Source organism: Varroa jacobsoni, unplaced genomic scaffold (genome assembly GCF_002532875.2).
Source record: "Varroa jacobsoni isolate VJ856 unplaced genomic scaffold, vjacob_1.0 scaffold_990, whole genome shotgun sequence".
Lineage (NCBI taxonomy): Eukaryota > Metazoa > Arthropoda > Arachnida > Mesostigmata > Varroidae > Varroa > Varroa jacobsoni.
Genome location: NW_019213892.1, coordinates 97,878 through 111,011, shown reverse-complemented (window position 1 = coordinate 111,011; position 13,134 = coordinate 97,878). Strand labels below are relative to the sequence as shown.

General features: G+C 40.4%; 1 protein-coding gene across 3 annotated transcripts in view; it reads left to right on the top strand.

Annotated features, from left to right (window-relative positions):
* The first annotated feature begins 5,952 nt into the window (after window positions 1–5,952).
* The window catches only part of LOC111265589 (inactive tyrosine-protein kinase RYK), a 29,311-nt gene continuing 22,129 nt past the window's right edge, over window positions 5,953–13,134 (top strand). For all 3 annotated transcript variants that reach the window (XM_022842400.2, XM_022842399.2, XM_022842396.2), the window contains exons 1-2: window positions 5,953–6,674; window positions 12,284–12,493. In XM_022842400.2, the coding sequence (XP_022698135.1) occupies window positions 6,401–6,674; window positions 12,284–12,493 (484 nt within the window). In that variant the 5' untranslated portion in view covers window positions 5,953–6,400. The remainder of the gene's footprint in view (window positions 6,675–12,283; window positions 12,494–13,134) is intronic.

Below are 13,134 nucleotides of genomic sequence, written 5' to 3'. Positions count from 1 at the left end.
ACTGGAGCCTAATATAAAGGCCCCTTCTTGGAGTCTTTATAATACATACGAGAAAATATATATACACGTTGTCTCTCTAGTACTGGTAGTATAAACATAATTTGAATGGAACATGAAAGGGACAAACGATGAAAGGCATCAATTGAATTAAAGGAAGGTTCCTGATAAAAATTATGAAAATCGTAATAACGTCAAAATGGGGTACTGTAAATTTTCATCGATATTTTAAGTTAGTCTTGCCGGGCAGAACAATTGTTTTACCATAATAGCTTAGGTTGTAATTACCAAAGGACAAAAACCTCCGTAGTTATAACAGAATTCAGAGGTGAATACCTCTCCATTTCAAAATATGATTTTCAATGAATTGGGAAATCATAATTGATCGCTGCACTCTAAATTGCTCCGCTCTTTAACAAAGATATCATTTTAATTTCGATTGGCCCATATACATCCATTTATAACGGTGGTGATACTAATAATAGTAACAATGGTAAAGGCATACACACACGTTTCGTGTGTGCAGAAGTAAGACAGCTTCTAATTCGGGCTGGCATAGGGGCACCCAACGACAAATACAAACCCTCACTCTTCCAATTGTCCCATTGTTGACATTAGCAGGCACCCAACTATACAGTACAGAGTAGGCATCTTACTAATATAAATACGATAACAACTGTTTATAGGTGGTTGAAGGTATGAAATCTACATACAGTCCCGAAAAAGCAAGTTATTTTTGGGCTAAGTACTTGCTTTGACTTTGTTGCTGCTGGCGTTGTGCTTTTTGTTTTTAATCGACCTGCCGATCACTGTTTCAGCCTATAGCCGAAGCCTAGTGGCCTACTTAGTACGAATGCCATACGATACACCATACCCTCTAACATGCTGTCGGAATCAGCATACTGTACATTTGTCTGTGGCGCGATGTCTGATGTGATGTTGAGCGCGACATGGCTGTACGAAATGAATACAGAAAAAATCGCGCAGCGGTACTACGAAAAATTAGTAGGAGAAAAACGTCATGAGCAGAAGAAGGGAAGGAAAAGGAGCGTGAGTTAGTGTTTAGTTAGATGGTCATGGTGATAGCCGTTGCCACGTCGTGGTATCATGGAAGATTTGAGAATTAGACGCATACATGAACTCCTGAATTCTCCTTACCAACAAATACAGTGTAGAGTAAATTATACACCGATAAAAAGTTAATAACGAATAAAATATCCATGTTATACAGCTTGGAACGAGCGCTAAATATGTTGTAATGAAACCGAATGTTCTTCTCTCAAGAGAGTACTGGGATTGTAAATATTTTGACAAGTGTGGACGCTCCCATGTCTATTGAGCTTCCATTCAAGACAGTATGTCCCTGAAATAACTATTAATACAACAATGAACGACAGCGGTTTCTAAACATAACATTTAATTATTAGGCCGATGATTGTGTAAATAGTTTTAGAGGAACCAGGTTGCATAGGAAGGTGACGCTTCATAGGCCGCTGCCATGTTGAGTATATAAGCACGGTAACTGCTGGGGTAAGACGTTGAGGGTGTCTGGTCACACTAAGGTGGGGATCGCTTCGTTCTCCTCTACTGTTTTTGTCTGTATCCGATAACGTCCAACTTAATCCATACCTTTCTACATTCATTGGCATGTAACTTCGTATTATTTTCTCAGTCCTTTCAAATTTTCGTAGCATGAAGGAGTATCTAATAAACGAGCATAAATGACCATTTTCCATTTCACTGCCGGAAAAATAGCTGACGACTCTGAACGATATAAATCCGGATGCGTATTGCCTATTAGTGGGTACAGTACTAAAGGATGCTGAGTTCAAGATTGATAAGATAATTTCAAATTTCTTTGCATTTTTTATATATTTCGGGGGAGCATTTGAATTGAAACGGACATCCTGTATTGCTTACTATTACATCAGTCGTGAAGTCGAGTGTTTCATGGAAATTTGGCGCCAGTATAGCACCTTGACGAGAAAAAAGGGAGAGTCAGCAAAAGGCCCCATAGAGGAGGACTGCTGCCTGCTTGTCGTCCGCTCGTCGATTCCACTCCATTGAATCCTGAGTCTTCAGTGCCGAGCGCGGACCACATCTAGCGTTAGGGCAGGGCGTTCTGTCATCCGGTTCCCCTGTTCTTCTATCTAGGAGGGCCCTCGCGCCCAATGAGGCTATCTATCGGATCAGGGTCAAGATTTGAGCCGCTGGGTGACGTCTGCATCCTTTCGCTCGATCGCCCAATGATCTCTTGTCCGACCTCGTTAATCCCTACCGTCCACATACTTTACGTACCCGAAAACCTAGAAACTGCCGATTGCCTCATATAATATTAGATAGGATCTATCTTACACACTGAGCCGTAGCTTGAGAACACTCCGCATTACCCGAGTAAATCTTCAGTGCAGAGCAAGGTAAGACCCTTTCGTTAAAATAGTTCAAGGAGTGTCTGACTGCCTTCCGCTCGATTTCAGTAGTCCCTGCCTATTCACCTGGATTTAGTAGAGGTGTCCAGAGTCACCGCTTTACTAGAGAAGTCCGCGTCACCGCAACCACGTGGTTCGTCTCTGTCACCGGCCATCAATGATCACTTCATATCACATATACAAAGACACACACACACATGTGTTTATATTATGTGTATATAATATAAACACATGTGTGATTAAAATGAACTTACGAACTAGATGAACATCGCTGAACCATCGAAAGTCCTCCGACTGCCTTTAGTTATAACAGGTACAATTCGATATGGGGTGTCATAGCTCGGCAACTTTTAAGATAGTCCCAATGCGACCTCTAGGCTGGCTATTCCTAGAAGAGAGCACCGGAAAGTGTATTTTTGGGTAGGTTTTCGAGTATTGAACTCACTGAACCGCGCCTTCGCAATTGGGAATGCTCATGCTTAATGGTACTCCCGTCTCTGACTATACGTTAGTTTGACTTACTTGTATATATACATATGTAACTTGCGTTTCTGTATGTCTCGGTTGCACGATAGAATGTCGCGTACGAGAGGACGTCGTTCAGGTCACGGCCTTTTCCTCTACGTGTTTCGTTGAGTATGAGTTCGGATATGTCGGTTTGTTTTCTCGGATTCAGGGTAAGAGGAGACACCAGCGTGCAGTGAATCTCTGCCTACTGTCTAAATCCTATTTGAAAACCCTACTAAGCGAATTGAGTCTGCACACAACGATCATGTTTGAAGGGCAGCTTAGTCAACCACTTTCAGAGAGGAGTCGAAACATCGCTTTACTTGAGCAGTTTTTTTCCTGCGCTCTTATTACCGGCAGAAGCTTCTTGCTTTAGCGTACTGCTTCCCTTTAGTTCTGCGCTCGGTCTATTTAAGGAATCCTAAGCGTCCATCGTGCTTTTCTTTGTCGCGTCTCAAAGTAAGTTCTTTCTAGGTAGAAGAAAATACGGCCGAGATTCTACTGCAGACAGCCGCTTCAAATTGGACAAGAGACAAGAGGCTTCAATGGCAGGTCTAACACGCTCTCAGAAGGATGCTTTCCCTTACCGAAGGCAGCATGATCAGGAATCGTGGAGCTCCGGTATGGTATCATACAAGTTTCTGCATACAGCCTGATCTGAAACGATCGTCTTTTAACAAAAAAACAGCAGCAGCAGCATATTTAATCGATATTTATAATTCATTTTAAAAGGAGTGCTTTTCGCGAAAGCATTTTAAAAATCAGGATCGTGACAGTTGCTGGTTTTGCCTATTGTTACTTGCTCCCAGCCACCCATTTTAAGAAAAAAAAAAAAGGGTACATATAGTAAGCTAAAAATGCTTAGCACTAGACACTATGGCTTTCTAGTTCTCTTCCTGTTTTTCTGACCATACTAATCATTGGCCTCCTGTACTAATTAGCGGTGAGACCTATTTTCAAAGTCGTTCGAAGTGTGCATTACGTAGCACGAATGGTATTGATTCGGGTAGACGTGTTATCAGTTAGAGCCATGCCGAGAGCCTTAACGTTTATTGTTAAGTTGCATTGTCACTTGAGGATGCCTATAACGATTACAGAGAGTAAAACTGAATCGCAGGATTTCTCGAAAAAAAAAAAAGTTAAATAGGTTTGGAAAAGAGCGCGAAGGCCTTCCTTGGCGCTAAATTGTGAACTCCAATAACTTCGTTTTGCTCTCAACGATTTGATTTATCCAAAAAATTGATAGAAACCACATAGCCTTTACAGCATGTTCTACTGCCGATGCTTCGCGCTATACTCGTGAGAGGCTTCAGCGTACTTCAGAACACTTATCCATCGATTTCTGATGACTGCTTTGACAATAACCTTTCCGCCTTGCGCCGTCGAATCCCATAGCGGCCAATTTCTTCGTTGGTTTATCAAATATTATAGCTATCTTTAATCTTAAATGAAATTAATCAAAAATAAAGTACAATCTATATGATTCTGCAACATTTCTGCGTACGTATTGTCTCACGTTATTGACTCACGTAAAATGGGGGTCAAAAATGACACTTAGTCTGGTAGTCTGTTAAATATAAAAAATACTAATAAATATTATTGCACATTTTAAAAGCACTATATTTTATTTGCGTCATTAGTTTTAAATAATTATTTCTATCGGTTAATTTTATGGACTTGTAGTTTGTAATGGTAGCTTATTTGAAATTGTCTAGAATTTACTGTTCATTTGCTTTGTGCTTAATCACTGGATGAAATTCGACTAAACGAACGGGACAATCAGATGCTTTTGGAAACCACCGTTCGTTAAACTACTCATTGCACTAATTATGCCAAGGAAATTTCAGCAATATCAGAAAAAAAAGCAATATATTTACAACAAAGTATCAGGTAGTATATGGGGAATTTTCACAAAAAAAAGCCTATTTTAGTTGATTCTGAGTGTTTCATATTTTCTGAGTCTTTCTGGTGCGCTCGATGATCTGAGAGCATGTCTAAAATATTGGCCAAACAAACAACAAACGTAGTCTAATTCAGGGCTTTCTGTGTAAAACAACCAAAATCAGTTTCAATGTACGATGTTACCCCAGAAACGACTTTACAATATACACACGAAGTCTCCCAAAGCTAGACTAAAAATCCAGTTTGCGTCTACTAGTTGCTCTACTATAGAAAAAAAATGACTAACTTTCCTCAGAGGAAAAAACCCGATTTCCTCTATTTAAGCCGAAAGTAAACCTACGTCCTTCGTACGAAAATGCTTCATACGGTTTTTGCTCGAACACTGGATTTGTGAATTGCTAACAACGGGTTAATTAAAATTCACCTTATTTTGTAACACTTCTACGGGGTTCGACATAGACGCGTTCCTATACAAGTTTCTTACGGACACGCTGTTTTAAGTCCCTGACTCAGATAAATACCAAGTGTGGTGAGAATATTTGTTTCTAAATGTTTGTTAGGTTCTTAGGTTAGTCAATACATTTTACGGCTTTCGTTATCACTGTCGCGCGAAATACCTGAAAGTGTTACCGCGCCAAAAATCCTTTTTCGAGTCTAAGATTTTCTACTGTACATTGGTATCAAGGATGAACTTAGTTGGACCTTCTATCACATGTAAGCCAATACATCTTTTATCTATTATGTTCAATGCACTATTTAACTCTACCATTAAGAGAGGAAGACGTAAGCTAAACTGATTCGACCTATAAACATTAGTATTCTAATTTGTCCTGTATTTATTTGAACTACTTGCATACAATTAACCCGAATAAATCATACGAATGTTCATCGATAAGTTGAAACTAGGAAGTGCGTTAAGGTCTACCTTCTACCTTTTGCCTTCACATCTCGAGAGTAACTAAAGAGGGAAGACGCGTACTGAGTGTGACTCAGTTGACTTAGAGTACCCCCGCGACTCTTCTCCTCGGAATGGGAAAGGGAATTCTTTTGAGAGAGTGCCGCTAAATCTTGAGGGAAGGTATAGTGGACTTGTGAGGTTTGTCAGTGTACACCGGACTATCGTTGAAGCTGCTTCTCTTTTGCTTAAGCCGTCGTAAGACCCCTGCGTACTGGGGAAGATCTGTCTGGTGGTGTAAGACCGTTACCGCTCAATTGTTAAAGTTATTCCTACTTGAAAAAAGTAAGCTTGTGTAATTATGCTTACTTGAGCAAACCTTTGTTACTGTGGAAACCTATCTTTACGTGAGACTCGTGGCTTAAACATAATTATTATATTGCAACCCTTGGTGGATTATGGTGAATATGAAAACCTACCGAGTGCTACAATGGATTAGGTGAGGATCATTGCGATCGGATAGCTCTGCCGTCATGCCACCTCAAGTGGACTCGGCCTTCATTGGCAAATGCACTATGCAAAATTCATGGCGAAGCGAAGATGTGGATAGACGGCGCCCATCTGAAGCTATTTGAGCTCATTGTTAAGTGAACACCGACGATCTTGCACCATGGTGAGGTGGAGGCTTCAATCGTTGGCAAAAATGCTATGGGTCAACTTGCTACTGTTCGAACTGTGCTACTCAAATGCCATTACGGCTGTTAGCAAAAAGCACCCAACAAAAACTAGCGAAAATCCTATCGTACTCGAATTAAAACCACCACCAAATGGGTCGAAAAAGACCCAAATCATACACGGTTTACATCGATCGTCACAAAGCAGGAACGAGAGACCTTTCTCCTTTGACTTGTTCCTTGAAAAAGAGGAGTCGAAAAGACTGCTTGGTAAGTTGATGTGGAAAAGGCAATCCGTCAAATTCCTTAGTTAACTGCAGTTAGCAGCAATGTACGAAGCACATGTACTTAATTGTGTAAAGAATAAGTATACGACAATGATCCTGTGCATGTATTATGATTGAATAGATAGCTCACTTCATTTACAACATAAGCTTTTATACGTATAAATAAAGTAAACTCTGTATATTTTTATCTTGACGATTTGTAGTACTTAGGTGAAAGTTGCCAGAAGTGAGTAACGTAAGAAACGACACAGAATGCTCTGCTGTATTCCATTACTATACAAAAAGAAAGTAGATGTGCTCGATGTTAAGAAATAAAGAGCCCACAATAATAAAAAGATCAATGAATTCATAAAGTAGACGTTTTTCTCAATTACTGAAGGTCCACGAACGCTGACGTACTAAGTAATGTTTAGCGATGTTTATAGTGACATTCCTGCTCGTGGTAAATGAGAAACAGATAACGCTTCGGCCCAATATTGCCTTATTACAAGCAAGTCAATGATCATGTTTGCGGCAAGACTCAGACAACAGCCGTCTACAATTTTTGTTTGCGTGAAAAATATTCTAATCCAAACAGATGGTTCAAATTCTATGGTCGACTGTTATCAAAATGCAGTATTAAATTTAAGTAGCAACTCGTGGGAGCGAGATTTAATGAGTACTATAATTAGAGAAGACCGACCAATACGAGGGGAGCAAGGACTGGTGCTCGTAAACAAGATTTACTCATTAAGCTGTGAGGGAAAAAAAAAACAATACATGAAAGAAATTATTCACAAGATAGTTTCCTATCATCGTCGCGACAAGTAACCTGATGGAGAAACCGTCACATTGCGATTACGTATGTCGTTGCTAGTACAAGCGCCCTCTAGCCAAGTATGCTTAATCCATTCAACAACAGTTCCTGTTTTCTCTAACTATGAAACTGTTTCAATGAACTAACAGTGGGTTTCATGGGCAGACAGCGGTCAGGAGTCCTCTTATCCTCGAAAGCAATTGAAACAACTAGATGAACGATACGCTAATGTAACACGCGTCAGTGGCCACCCATTCTTTGAGCACAAGCATTTCACGAGCAGCTTTTGGACAAAGAGCTCGTCTTGTTGTCAATTCGCCAGCCGCCAGATACAGTGTTCCTCTCCGCAATCCTTCGTAACTTGAACGAAACAAGGAAGGAGATGCAGAGAAGACTGTCGGTTTCCATTGGTAGGGCGGGGCCATTCTACTCTGTTGTCGAAGCCACTCATGTTTCAGTTTCCAGTCGTCAGGCGCTTTGCAACAACGTCCACCACTTCAACGACACCGATGTCACTGGGGCGGACGGGCGAACAGACGCCGTCGCACTCCAACCTAATGGATACGAACTTAATGGCCCAACGAGCAGAGAGTAAATTATTATTTGCTTTTTCAGTGGCAGAACGTGAATTCGGCCACTTAGAGATAGCGGTATGACATCAATATGTGGGCATAGAATTGTAAATGTGTTTCCCCAATAAGGGTCTGAGTAGACAAAAAATAAGAAGTTGGACCAGAGCTTGAAAATTATCTTAAAAATAACTTCAATTAACTTACTTTATCTAAATAGTTTGGACGGGCTCTTCACTACTGATAGTAGTGGAAGCATTACAGAAAGAGCAAGTATTGTTTTTTGACAGAAGATGTCATTTGTGATAAATTACATACACCTTTTTTTGGACCATAGATTGGGAAGTTTCCGGTCCAATTCTGGCCTGACTATGAAATAAAATGGACGTAAGATTAATGAAGATATAAAATTTAAAGATTTTCTTACTGATGTTTTCATTCAGGTGCACTCTAAGAGGTACAGTAAATGTCTTTCCTACAGTATGATATGCTAGAGATGCTGCCCATTTACGTATAGGTTAAACACATAACTTCCAGCGAAAAACCAACTTAGAAGTCTTAGACTTGAAGTTAGAAACAGTGAAACGATTAAATAGTGGAAAAAAAAACACTTCCGTAGTGCCTCCGGACGAACTACGGAGTAAGACGGATGGTCGGCAAAGCCTTCGCAATTGTTTGTAACACTTAGGACTATCGCGTTCACAGCGAAATGTTTCCTGTGCCAGACAAACAAGGTTACTAGCTCTCGTGCACGTGTTGCTGCAGCTTTTACCTAGATGCATGGCTCGATTTACAGGAAAAGAGTTAGAATAATCAAAAACGTTTTGGATCTAGCGCGTAGGCCGTTAGGCGTTACATTAGATGGCTGGTCCCCCATTACAAGACGCCCGGATTCAAACCTAGAGTACTACTAATCTTTATATTTAGTTGGAAAACACGTTAGTCAATCAAGGGGACAGAACTAAGATAATACTTAGATGGCTTAGAATAAGCTGTATCGAGTAATTACTTCCATTATTACATGAAGACTTAAAGTTCGGACCGACTGTAAAGTACGTCAAATTCAAAGTAATTTCTGTTTACTACCGGACGTAAGGCTTGAAACCATCAATTTGTTGCAAATTTTCTGCAAAGAGCTCTTTACATAAGTCAATTACACGAAGTAACATCGAGCCCGAGCTTGCGTCTGTGTATTTGCACGCAGGCAGTCAAGCACACGCGAATAGAAAATGGCTAGGAAAATCTATAAATACCAGTGTTGCTTTTCTTTTTTACACGTCGATGGTCTGTCCGGGCAAATATATGCGTGTAAATTTTTTCTTTACTCTTTTATCCTTTATGTCTGCTTATGTACGTATATACATACCGGCTCACTATTGAGCTCATGTAACCATGTCTTATATATGACATGGCCTGCTAGTGGTCGTGTTTGTGCCGAAGGCAGTCGGAGTACTGCATGCGATTGACGCCGTTCACCGAACGTGAGTGGCGTGCTCCGAAGTCTGCTGTGGCAGCGGGCGGAACACACGACGGATCTGGCAGATGAACGAAGCGCCCCTCTTTTCTTACAAGCCCCTTGTGTCTCTTCAGCCGATCGTTCGACGACTAGCGCCATCAGTGACAACAATAATAATACATGAGCAGATTGTCGTATGAGGATCATCATACCGAAGCAACAAAGGACAGATAAAGTAGCTGAAGACGGGAGACGGGCACAAAGTTACAACTAGCTAAAAGGCTACAACCAGCGTAGGAATGTAAGGCGAACGGGGACGTAATGCAAAAAGGAAAGTAAGGGAAAGCCGATGGATAAGCAAAGGTGTGTTACTTATCAGTCGTCAATAATGTCCCGTCTGACGAAACGAATACATATATGGACAAAGAGCACGGAGCAAAAGTGCGGCTGGCACATAGACGTTGATATAGGAAGACATCGTCCCAACAACGTCGCTAAAAACGAAAGATATGCTGCTATTGTTCGTATTTATCTAGACATTTCGTATGGACGTTGCCACTATACTCGGATGTTTTTTCCTTTACGTGTTGTAAAAGTTTTTTTTTTTTCTTAATTTAAACATGTCACAATGAAAATTCTTATACTTTATTGCTGAAAAATAGCATGAAGCAGCTACCCGGTAATTATCAAAAGTATTTGTATTATAGAGAAATCAAAGATTTTGTTTACGTATTTTGACAAGTACTATGTCCAAATCATGGAGTCGTATCTAACAAAAGTGACCTATGACTAGCAGCCGATGGATCCTAGATAGAAGGGTTGATTCGAAATTTAGATAGAATATTTTTTAAACAGTATAACTACACTTAGCACAAGATCGCTACAACTGCAAATAGCCAGTATCAAATCTGATCAAGGTGACACGGAAGCGGAGCAATACATTTATCGTTTGTTGTTACATTTAGATTAGTTCGATCGCACTCACATTTGCCTGCTCTCGTATGAAACGATATCACTTGGTGACTTCCGCAGGTCAAAGGCACATACGAAATCCAAAAATAGTAGGTTAAACTGAACCTGCCGAGACGAAAGAAGACGAAGCTAACTGATCCACGAATTGAAGGAGGAAAAGGAGTTTTTTTTTCAAACGGGACCTGTGTGGAAGGGGTGAGAGATCGTATGCCACTGATGGGCGATATGGTACAGAAGGTAATAGATGGCTGAAGTCGGCCTAAACAGAGCGTAGATTTGTGTATGTGTACCTGTTGTGTGTATATTGCAGTTTTTAATGGGAGCAGTAGCCATCGTAATGACGAAGTGGAAGAAGCTCGAGGCTACGGCTGATGATCAGCCAGCGATAGAGCTCATCCCTTCTCCTGAAGACGGAAAGCTAAGTTGGTGGGAGAATGCTGCTCCCTAAAAAAGTCAGAAAGAACCATCCGAACGACTGAGCAGATTTACATAAGGAAAGCAGTCACATCATAAGCTATATAATGAATGATGAACAACTACAACTCACGTTGAGCGACTGGTAAGCCACTTAACTGAATGTGCGCGTTGGCAAATAAGGTGGCAGTTTGAAGAACAAACAATGTATTGTGCACACCCTGAAAACTTAAGTTCTTAAATCGCAGTTTACTTTAAGAATTTTCTAGGAGAGAGACCTATTTCTTTATCATTAGCGATCACGAGCACAAGAAATGGATATTATTTTTTAAAAAGAAACCATTGCGCAAAAGTTTTTCTTACGTGGACATATAGGACAGAGTAAGGCATGTTGTAAAGCTCAACAAAACAAAACTCACAGCAAAAGATATCAAATAATATCGAAGTGTTTTTCAGTACAATTCAAGGCAGCCAAATGACGACGCTTTCCTACTCAGAAATATTCATAAGGTGGAAAGCTACTTGGATCCAGCCATCTTTTCGTGCAACTCCTCGTTCGCTAACGACTCCACTAAGGGAGCGCACTCCTCATTTGGTCGCATCAAACATTGACTCTTCCATATTTTTGCTCAGACAAACCAGCTTTCTCAGCGCATCCGATTGGTTTCCCTTTCCATCGACTCGACTGTCGTTCGTCTTCCTCTGTCCGATCGCGGACCCCTTTTTCTGGTCCTCTGTGTGCTTGTGTCTGTCTGCCTGTTACTTGTGGTCCATATGCTGCTGTTACCGCTGCTGTCAATCAATTATTCTGCTCACTGCTGTCTCTTTTGCTGTGGCTTGTTCGATTGCTTCACTATAAACACGTAGCGGACGACAGCTTTTCTACTTGTTCCGGATTTCTGCGACGACATTCATCTTGCGCTGGATATCTGCAGTTCCTCTCCTGTCAGACCAAATTGCACATCAGCCTAATATTGTGGCTGAACAGTACACCCTCATGTTATTGAAGCTCTTTGTCCGCGAACGTATTCATGTATATAGCATGCTTTGAGTCTACATTCATAATTTTTTTATAGATCAGCCTTTTTTGTTGATATCGACGACTACTATCTCTATCACTCAATACGCTTACGGATCTCTAAACACGATGTTACTCTGTAGTTACGTTCAGAATCCGTCCCGAGAGTGGGATTGATAAAACTAGATCTCGATGATTATCGTAAATGCAATGTATAATTCAAAGTCGTATGAGAGGGGTTTTTCAATTTAAATAAGTTTTTGTTTCGTAGATTAACGAATGTGATTCATGTGCGAGCCCCCTTTATCAACTCGAGATAAAGATGCAAGCTTTGTAAATGAAGTTCTACTTTTTGTATTTATTCCAGGTATCGATGTAAACCTGTTCTATGTTCGAGACGGCGTCACAAACGAGTATGCTTTGCGATTTCCTGTTCCTGTCCCAGGAAATATGTCCGAATTGGAGTTTAGTTGGAAAAACCTTCGACCACAACATCAGACATTAAACTATAAAATTGAAATCCAGTTGGATAATCCACACGCCATGTTTCAGCCAACCTTGAATATTCCGAGTAAAGGTTCGCAGATGATTAATAAAATGGCCATACTCTTTTAGTTAACACTCCTCAATCAGATTTTAGTGAAAACGATAGGTTTCTACGACACTTTTAAATCAATCTGTCACCTCATGGCTACAAAATATCGGAAATCGTCTGCGCATACCAACAAGCCATAACATTTATTAGATTGAATTTTTCTGTAATTAAATATCACATTGTTTGCTAAAACTTCGAAGAAATACCGCAATATTATAGCATACCGCTTTAAGCATTCGTTGCAAGCTGCAAGCCTAGTAGAGGACGTTTGGTTTTATTTTTAGTTAGCTTATAAACGATACATTTTTGATACAGAACAAATTCAACTAAATCAATAATGTTCGTGTCCCACTGATAGTTTGTGAAGACATAGGCAAACAGATTGGACCAAACGCTATTGCTGAAGGAACTGATACTAAAGATAAGCCCGCGACGATAACAAATTCTCTTTTAAACACACATTCGAGCACTTCATACTTTGAGATTAGAACCCCGTGTGCTCACTGTAGGTACATGGACCAAGGGCAAATGATTGAATGTAACCCTACGGCAAGCTGTACATTTCCCTCTTGCACAGTATTAGCGAAAGATAACGAAGAACTGGAAGCATTATTTTTTAACTA